This window comes from Toxotes jaculatrix, chromosome 7 (assembly GCF_017976425.1).
Source record: "Toxotes jaculatrix isolate fToxJac2 chromosome 7, fToxJac2.pri, whole genome shotgun sequence".
NCBI lineage: Eukaryota > Metazoa > Chordata > Actinopteri > Toxotidae > Toxotes > Toxotes jaculatrix.
In genome coordinates this window covers 7,414,057-7,423,656 of record NC_054400.1, presented here as the reverse complement: position 1 = coordinate 7,423,656, position 9,600 = coordinate 7,414,057, and the positions used below count along the sequence as shown (strand labels likewise).

At 39.9% G+C, this 9,600-nt stretch overlaps 1 protein-coding gene and 1 long non-coding RNA gene across 2 annotated transcripts; both read right to left on the bottom strand.

Annotated features, from left to right (window-relative positions):
• Nucleotides 1-130: 130 nt before the first annotated feature.
• On the bottom strand, nucleotides 131-4,388 carry si:dkey-193c22.1 (uncharacterized protein LOC567837 homolog). Its single transcript, XM_041042501.1, has 9 exons — nucleotides 4,240-4,388; nucleotides 2,766-2,793; nucleotides 2,520-2,669; nucleotides 2,277-2,397; nucleotides 1,867-2,076; nucleotides 1,603-1,686; nucleotides 1,235-1,376; nucleotides 930-1,092; nucleotides 131-791 (listed from the first exon to the last, which is right to left on the bottom strand). Coding segments are annotated over exons 2-9 (1,107 nt in total). The 5' UTR covers nucleotides 2,768-2,793; nucleotides 4,240-4,388; the 3' UTR covers nucleotides 131-556.
• A 1,434-nt stretch (nucleotides 4,389-5,822) lies between these two features.
• Nucleotides 5,823-8,137, bottom strand: LOC121184997. The gene is made up of 3 exons (XR_005894326.1): nucleotides 8,065-8,137; nucleotides 6,529-6,640; nucleotides 5,823-6,042 (listed from the first exon to the last, which is right to left on the bottom strand). It is a non-coding gene; the product is annotated as an uncharacterized LOC121184997 (long non-coding RNA).
• Nucleotides 8,138-9,600: the final 1,463 nt, after the last annotated feature.

The window sequence follows — 9,600 nt, the reverse complement described above, 5'->3', positions numbered from 1 at the left end:
ACATTTCACAGCAATAATATTTTTGTTCATTATTTTGTATTAGTACCTGATTGATACAGTGTGTGGTGTGTGTCTGAGAGATCTGATGGCATTTAACAGAGATTGAAGGCAAAACAAAAGGCTTTATGCGTTCATTCAAGTAGGTTTAATATGTCTGTACCTGTGATCATTAAATAGGAATTCAAAATAATATGTCAGAATATATTAAGTAAGCAAACAAGTTAATTCATCAAAATGTTGACACTGCAGTAAAAGCTAACTGGACTTTCATTTCAGTACTATACAGTAGTGTGCTTTACTATGTTTTTCATAATGCTGTTATTGCTTCATGAATAATTTCTCTTCAGGTTATCCAGACTGCAGTCCAATCACTTCAGTGGCAATCAGAGAACTGTTTAATTTAAATCATTATTGTGGAATCACAACATAAAAGTTCAAATCAAGGCTAAATATTCGTTGAGGTATTAGAGCAGATACTGTAAACAAAGTGTGTGGCACAATCAGTAAATACTGGAGCGAGTGATGTTTTTCTGATGGATAATGATCAGATGGGATGTCAGCAGGTTCCCAGAAGTTTTCTGTATTCCTGTTTGATGCAGCTGTAGATGGGATGGTAGAACCGCCTGTCTGATGCCATGAGATCAGTGACAATCTCTGTGTGGTCGACCCTTGGCAGCAGGTAAAGCGACACCTTCACAGACAACGAGGTGAGAAGTTCAGAGAATTTTGTGGAAGATTCAACAGGAACAATAATGTCACTGGTCCCATGGAGCAAAACAAACGGAGGCACTCTGGCAGACAAATTAAAAAAAAAAAAAGAGAACTGTCAGTCAAAATGCTTGTATTTGTATTTCAAATAAATAACAGGTGCAATACATTTATATGTCAGTAAAAAAAAAAAAATCTACATTTTGTCTTTTTTTCCTCACCTGTTCAGTTTGTCCTGGCTGAGCTTCTTCAGTAAGTGTGTTGGTGAGTAGTACGGAAAGTTTTCCACTCCATTCATGGCTTTGTGCATGGTGGACACATATTCGACCGCTCGCTTCTGCTCATGCTCATAATGGTCCATGATGTTGTACACACCACTGAGACCTGCCCAGCAAATGTGCAAGATTAACCAACTCATTCACACAAAATTCAGGTACTAAACTGAAAATATGAAGGAGGCAGATGTTTTAAGTTCTATTAATTGTGAAAAAGTGTATTTGGTGATGCACTGTACATTAATCCTTACCAATAACTCCTCTTATCGCCCGTGCAATGTCCTGCTGCTTACTGGCCTCGATGAAAAGCTCCTCCCTTGTGTCAATGAGAAACAGCGTGGTCAAAGCACACAGATGTGCACCGGCTGAATGGCCAATTAACACAATGTTGTCCTATAAAAGAGAGACAAACAAAACAACATGTCTAAAGACATGTTTTCTACCATGAACACTGGGTGACTGCGGATGTACAGAAGCACAGAATTAAGTGAAAAAAAATGTGATTTCACAGAACCTTTAAAGCTTTTCCTTCCTTGGGGAGGTTTATAATTATTAGTCAGTCTTCCCACTTTAACTTGATAGTTTTCCTCAATTTCAAACACTTCAGGATATTTCTTACTTTGTCAAAGTTGAACCTCTGTCCACTCTCTTGGGCCCAAACCAAGCAGTCAGCAATATCTTGGACCATTCCTAATACGTTCCCCTGGCAATCAGATCAAACCCGCAGTCAGTTCATACCACAGTAGCATTTATGATTAAATTTCTTATCTGCTGTTTGAGTCACAGCAGAAGTACTGCTCATATTCCAGTCAGTCATACTCTACGTATGTGCTATAAATCTTTCATCAGAATGTCATCAGGACGACTTGTGTGTTTTTCTCACCTTAGGATAGGTGCAGTAATCAGGACAAACTACAGTTGCACTCAGTTCTTCAGCCATTTGCCTGGCCAGCAGACAGTAAATGGATCTTTCTCCAGAGCCCCATGCACCTCCATAGATGAAAACCACCAGAGGTGCAGGCACATCAGCAGGCTTGCCCATGTTCGGGTGGTACAGGTCCAGCTTGTTGCCTCGGCGGCCAAACGTGACAGCCTTTGGAGTGTCCAGACAGACAAAACTTCGACACGGTTTTTGGTATTACAAGGCAAATTTTCAAGTGACCACATCGAGTCAAGTGGTGAAAGCTGAGACAAAAGGAACAGTGTAATTGCACATATACACAAAGATACATATTCACACACACTCATCGATAAAATAACCACATTTTTCTTTGTAACTTATCCTCAACTCACCTTTTCATAATGCTTAAGGTTTTCTTCATTCTTGTACCATGACTTCCACTGAAAGTAAAGTCTCCCATACTGCAGATATTTGAGCGTTTCCAGCACAGCTCTGGTCAAACAGTATATCCGTCTGACGGAGAGGTCAAAATGAAAAAGGGGATTAAAAACCGACTCTTCTAAATGGGTAAAAAAGCAGAGCTAAACTATATTTTGTGGGGACAAAGAACAGATCTACAACATTTTAAAAGTTACCTTGGTTTTAGAGCTTCGATGTACTTTTTATACCCAGGCTTATTGGGCCATCCATAAATCCACTGGGCAGCCAGAGAGATGGAATATGGGAGGCCCACCAAGAGGACGCCAACGGCCACAGGCAGTGACATGTGGTATTTTAATCCTGACCTTCAAAGGTAAAAACATTTATACATTAAGACATTTCTCGTTCAAAAGTAATGCCACTCTATGCTCTTCAAAACGTTGTGGTTGAGAGGCTCTTACATGTTGTGGTTCAGTGTGTATGTCTCACCTGCAAAGATTAAGGACAAAGAATGTCAGTAACAGGAAAACACATCATGTGTTATGGCTTTACAAGACACACAAAATGACAATGCAGCCCAACCGAAGTGTGGTAATGTGGTGGCTCCTTTCAGTACAGCTCACCAATAAGGCAGCCTTTGTTGAGTTTCACACTATTTAGAAACTAATTAGAGAAACTTGTTTCCCCTAATTAATAAATTGACTATTAATGTATTACCAGCCAGAAAGATTTTTCAGAGCCTGAAACTTAAACATTGTTCCAATTAATGGCTTATTGATGAAATATAGAACATTAATAAATGGTTTATAAAACACTTGGTACCCAGTTTTCATTACATGTGTACCAGGGTGCCCTCTAGTGAGTCTTTATATAATAACACTTTACACAACGACAATAAAAGTTTCATAAGTGCTATTTTTACTCTGCTAAAGAATAACACAGAAACACATAACCCTTTAATAAGGGATACTAACATCAGACAGGGATTCTGCAGTGTTGATCAAATTAAATGTAAGACTTTTTAAGATCTTTTTAATGGGACCATAAATATCTGTATAAATCTGTCTCTGTAATATTTCTGTTATAAATATTGACAATGACTGTTAATGTTTCTTGTTTGAGAATCACAGATCACAGACAAGCAAACCTATCGCAAAGAGACACAAAACAACCACAAAGAGATGCAAAATGACCACAAATCATAATAACAATGGCGATAAGTTAGTGATGTTTACAATTACAATTTTTCTGTTGGCTTAGCAGCAAAACGACTACAAATAATGATAATAATAATAATAAAACAAAGAGGCCCAACAATAGCAAATGATGAAGCTGGAGTTCCTATATATGAGGGGCATTTTACTTGTCCATGCCCAGAGGTCTCTTGTCTTATAATCCGTCCATGTCTGGACCCAGATCAGAGACGGAAAACTGGTGGAGGGATTAACCAGTTTAAAAATTAAAGAATTAATTTGTTCATTTAAATGTTTACTATATTTGACCCTCGTCCATTATTTTCCTAGCTACCGTCGCCTCACAGCCAAAAGTGATAACTAATGTGACTGTCTATGGCAGGTTAGAATAAAATTTAAGATTTTATGATACCTTCTAAGGCTTTTTTTTAAGGGAACCTAATGAGATTTTTTCAACGACTTTTCGAGACCTGCAGACCCCGCTTACATTACATTATAACGTGATGTTAGCTAGGAGCTACACTGAGGCTACAATTATGTCAAAGCAAAAATAAGCAGTGGTACCAGTTTTTCACAGTTTCGGTGTTAGGTTAGTAAAACCACTGTTTCCTTTTCTGAAAAGTGTTGCAATGAAGTTAGCATCTCTGTGGTGTTTTCCTAACGATGATAACTGGTTTGTAGCTTAGCGTATTTGCTTCGGAAAACAACAGCAGGGTTATAAAAACACCGGATGTAAACATACCAAAATGCTATCATTTACAGCTCTTTGTGTCGAAGCCCATGCCCCGGGTTAATACGGTTAGTTTTTAAATTCGTTGTGTCGGAGGAATGACCGATGCCCCGCATAACCCGATGCGAGAGTCTGACCGTCCGCCAGACAGCCGGTGTCGATGACTGGCACGTACAAAGATAAACACAGCTCAGCGAGAGAGAAACCCCCCCCTCAACTTCCGTTTTGGTAATAAAAAAAAATGGAGGGCTTCCGGTGTTGGTCAAAGGTACTGTAAATCTTACCAGGCAGAAGTGAGTAGCCAAGAACCGCACTCAAGTGGAAGTACTGTTACTTTATAAAAACAAGTACTTAAGTAGAAGTAAAAGTAGTAGGTAGAGGGTAGATTCATAAGTTGAAGAGAAGAACTCGGCACACGACTGTTTTCCCACGTTTTTGTTTAAATTGATGTCGCTGACATAATTTAAACTACAGACGGTCCTCCGATATCATGCTATAATTTAGCAGATAAATCATGCAAAAATATGCTTGCACCCTGTCTGTTATGTCAAAAAGTTGGCATAATGAGTGTCAGCATGTGTCCTTATACTTTCTTATTTCCAATATACAAATGTCCCAGAAACGTTGAAGTGCACAATAAACTACATTTTGATGTAGCGGGCGTTGGGGGCAGGAAAAGATGGATTTCTATCTTGTGATTGTCAACATCTCTGCACTGATACTCCGGAAATACATACAAAAGAAAGAGCGTCCTTCATGTAGATAAAAATTCGGGTGGTTTGTTTTGCTTGAAAAATGACTCAAACCACTATCAAAAATAGTTGCTTAATTTTCTGTAAATTGACTAATAAGTTAATTGACTAACCGTTTCCACTCTACTTGTTTATATTGTTGGGTTCAGTAGTTTAATTCATAACAATTTATTATATTTCACAAGCTTTTCATTATATCTTTTGTTTGCATAAATCTTAATATGTAAAGTAACTTTTTTTAACTAACCAAAGCAGTACTTGAGTAAATGTTCTCAGCTCCATTCCACAACTGGCTGCTCATCAGGTTTTTTGGAGGTGACCTCATATTTGTAACCTGTAATTAGTGAAGGTCCACTTAAAATAGTTTCCTTTCCACTTCATCCCACAGTCTGCCTCAGCAGGTGGCCTTTGTTGAGCTGTCATGAACATAGCTGAGTTGTTTCCTGTTTAGGTTGTGTGATGACAGTTGAGCAATTTTATGACAACTGAGAAAACTCCATCCTCTGAGGAAGACCATGAAAAGCAGTTCAAAACCTGGAAACCTGCAAGGGGTTCTTGAGATATGACTGAGATATGATTAGAGTTTTGTTTTTTCAAACTTGAGGTGAAGTTGAGGTGAACCTGTTGAAACTGAAGTAGCTGTGTGGCTGGTTGCAATTTAGGATGTGCTCTAATAAGAACTGTGAGATGTGACTCAATGAAATGCCAAAATATGTGTTAGTGTAGGTGCAGCTGAAATTAAGAGCATTGTAAAAATATCGAACACAGTATTGATCGATCAAGATCACAAATTTATTAAAACGACCCAGTCTAATAACTGCACCTCATCATGCAGTGCCACCATCCCAGCCACCCACCTGAGCCGGGGTGCCATTTATACACATGCATGCTTGCAGTGTATGCTGGGGCAAGCTGTTGGTAGGGTACTTCCAAGGATTAATGTATCATTACAGTGAGCGGCACTGCCAGCACACGTCCAGCAGAGGGAGGAAGAACTCTGGCTCTGCCACACGCTCCTGAGTTGTAGTTTGGTTGATTTGTGAACATCTTGCCTGCATTTCTACTGTAAAATAAGATCAAACACAAGAAAAGCAGTATACACCACTGTTACTTTAAGTTATTAATTTATTACATACATAAAGTCTTTGCAATCTTTCATTCTCAGAATGTATTGACTTGAATAAAAAGCAGTGGCTGCTGTTTTATCTTATGCTTTATATTGTTATACTTTGAGAAATGGTCTGCACTAATTATTAAGTGTTATAAGCCACTCATACACCTTCGCCGTTTAGCTGCTCCTTTATGAAGTTATGGAAATCTGTAAACAATGAAATTCAATTGACATATTATTTTGTCTAGTTGCCCCACACAAATGTCCACTTAGTACATTTATGTGCTCTGTTAATGCCTACCCTGCACTAAATCATTCTCTGTCACTTCATAGAGGGTAGTGCATTTCTGGACAGAGCTTTCATTGGCCATGACCACGGAAAACCTTGGATTCAACATCGCAGATTCATGGAAAGCAGAGCAGCATATGCGCACTGACCAGCTCAAAAGTTATTGTTATGTTTGGCCCCACGGAGCGGAGCCTCCAGCCCTGAGTGGGTGTGTGGTTGTTCCTCCATCTGCCGTGATGTGGGGAGTCCCAGGTACTTTTTCTGAAGCCGCAATGGAAACGGAGATGTTCAGTGAGTGCAAACTCAGGCATTCAGCTGGCAGTACGAGCAGAGTCAGCCCGTTTTCAACGCTGTGGTAAAAATTCACAGCATTTTCCTGTGCCTGTTTAAGAATGATATTATCCTTAAGGGAATTATTGTATGCATAGTGGTATTAAGATAATAATAATTGACGTATACAAAACCTTTATTCTGCTTGGGTGGAGAATTAGGGACCACTTGATCACGAAAAATTTTGGTCTTTGTGGAAAAAGTCTCAAAAGTTATTTCATTTCAAAGTCAAGAGTGAAACAATAAGAATATGTATAAAGCCACTATGTTCAGCATGGGCCTTTAGGCCTGAATTAGAGGAGAGTGCACAAATGCTGGAAATCGGTGACAAGATGTCACAGTCATGCTGTTTTTTGCTCCCTGATCCTTTCAGGTCAAATCAGATCTCAGTGATTCCTTGAATGCTGCGGGGAAGCACAGTGAACCATCACACTGCATGTCCTTCAACACCAAGGCCCAGCCTCAGTCCATCGTAGCAGCAACCAACTGTCCCACTGAAATGTCCTGCAGCAACATGCTGAATCACTACCAGCTGCAGTGATGCTGCTCTGTAGCATCACTGCAGTCTGTTCCTCCAGAATTAATTTAACAGATTAGTTCAGATTTTTAAGAAAAAAAATGTTTTAATGGACAAAAACCAGGGTTAGTTTATTTTAAAACCTATCCATCAGTGTTTTAAGCTTGGATCTTTTTTTTTTTTTTTTGGTTATACAGATGAATACAAACAGGTGAAGATTGCACACAGCTGAGACTTAGAATCAAGACAGGAAGCTGTGTGATCTGTGTGAAATCTTTTTTTTACCACAAGAAGTTTCTTTGTTTGTGTTTGTGATTATCAGTGTGGCCATCAGGGGCCTGCGGTTTCGTGACTCTAAGTTTGTGCCCTGTTTCAGCTTGCACAACAGAGTTATTTATTCTGGTATTTACAGAGACAAATAGACAAATACAAATTGTAGGACAAATATTTGAAGTACATTTTAAACTAATATTAATTACTTGCCTTAAGGATAAGTCTACGGAAATTTGGACATCAAGACAACGGCTGTAAAATTATAAGGTGTGAACAGCTCAGTACTGCGATTGGTGGCCAACCAGCACTTAGTCAACTGGAGAGGCTGGTGGTACTGGTTGTCCCTTTGAAATTAGATCGTTCATTCTCCTTTCCAGCCCTGGGACTACTGTGGTTTTACAATTTGCTGATATTGAAAACTTCAGCTACCTATCCCTTTCCCTCTAAGTAGCAGGAGCACTGCTAAAAAGTAATGTCTGATATACAGTAATTTCCGGGCACCTTGTTTTGTAATTGAGTGAGAAAATACTTTTCTCAATGAAACAATGTATTAAATAATTCATACCAGTGTCATGTGTACAATCTGTCTCAGGGTGGCTTATCTTCCTCTGCTTCCGGTGAGTCACTGTGGGTGTTTCACATCAAACAGAAGCTTTCTACTATGTGTACGTAGTTCTTCACCTGTGGGGGGAAAAAGAAAACAGAGGGAGTGCCGGCAGGATTGCCAAGGGATGAGTCATATGTAAACTACACGACAAAAAAAAAAAAAAAAACTTTTTTTTCTTACATTTCTGAGTCCTGAAATATGAAAATACTGTAGCTTAATATATAATGTTTTTTTTTTTGTAATGAGCAGTTAATGAAATTTCAGGTCATGTTTGTTTGTTCAGCTTTGTGAAAACTAGTGCTTAGTTTGATTGGTAATAAATGGTAATAAATTGGAAACTTGGTAATAAATGGAAACTCTAAATGGCAGGAGGAACAAAATATTAAACACATGTATTTTTCAACTGTTTGGGCTCGTACAGAACTCTACTTGTGTCTGTTTGTATCTTCGGTGTCGAATGTGTGTTTGCTGGTGTAAATGTGTATACACTGGCCTGTTTACTTCCCTCCTGTGAAGCCCCACTGTGACCCAGTCCCCAGAGCTCCTAACTGATGCGTGGCGTTGAGCCAGGACCCAAACATGCTGCTCCTGTGTTTTCTCCCCCCACTTTCACTTCCATCCGCTGTGCTGCACAACCCCAACTCAGCCAGAGTCACAGAGGAATTCTGCTCTTGGTGGGCTCGGGACCTCAGGACACAGAGCCATCTTTTCACGGGGCCTTCACAAACACACCAGGCGCAGAGAGAACCTCCCTTTGACAGGGGGGAACCATGGAAACTGGCACTGACCACAGGGCCCAGTTTCTAGGTATCCCAGTGCCCGGAATCACACCCGGAGTCCTGCAGTCGCCAGAAGAGCATCGAAGACAGAGATGTTGGCGTTCAGAGGGTGATGCAGTTTTTCAGGGGGCCCTCCGATTGATTGGAGAGAAACAGTGCAGCCATTCTTGTCAGATACACCAGATGAATGCTAACAAGCCTGTGAGGAAGCTCCAAAGTGCATTCTTTAGAAAAAAAAAAAGAGGTGAGAGGTTTGGCAAGATAAGGTAGTTGATGGGGAAACTGACTAAGCAAATAAATGATAAGTAGGTGTACGTGTGTGTGTGTCTGTGTGTGTATGGGCATGCACAGGCTGAAGGGGTTCAGTGGTACCTCACTGCAACAGTTTCGTCTTTATATAGTCCAAGCTCTTTACAGAGACCAAGGAGTCCAGTTTCAGTGCGTCATATCTCTGTCCAGTACTCACTGAGTCAACAGAAGGTAAGAGCTTCCATCCACTGTGGAGCTGTCAGAAACTCTTGAATATTCAGACCCTGACATGACTGATCACCTTGTAGAGCAGTGAGAGTAAAAAAAAGAAAACACACACGCATGCAGGGATGTGTTACTTAACAGCTATGCGCCACACTAAAGCTGTGTGCAATGCTATAAGCTGTTATCACGCAAAAACATACCTCTGCAGCAATCCCACAGCACAACATCTCTATGATATGGA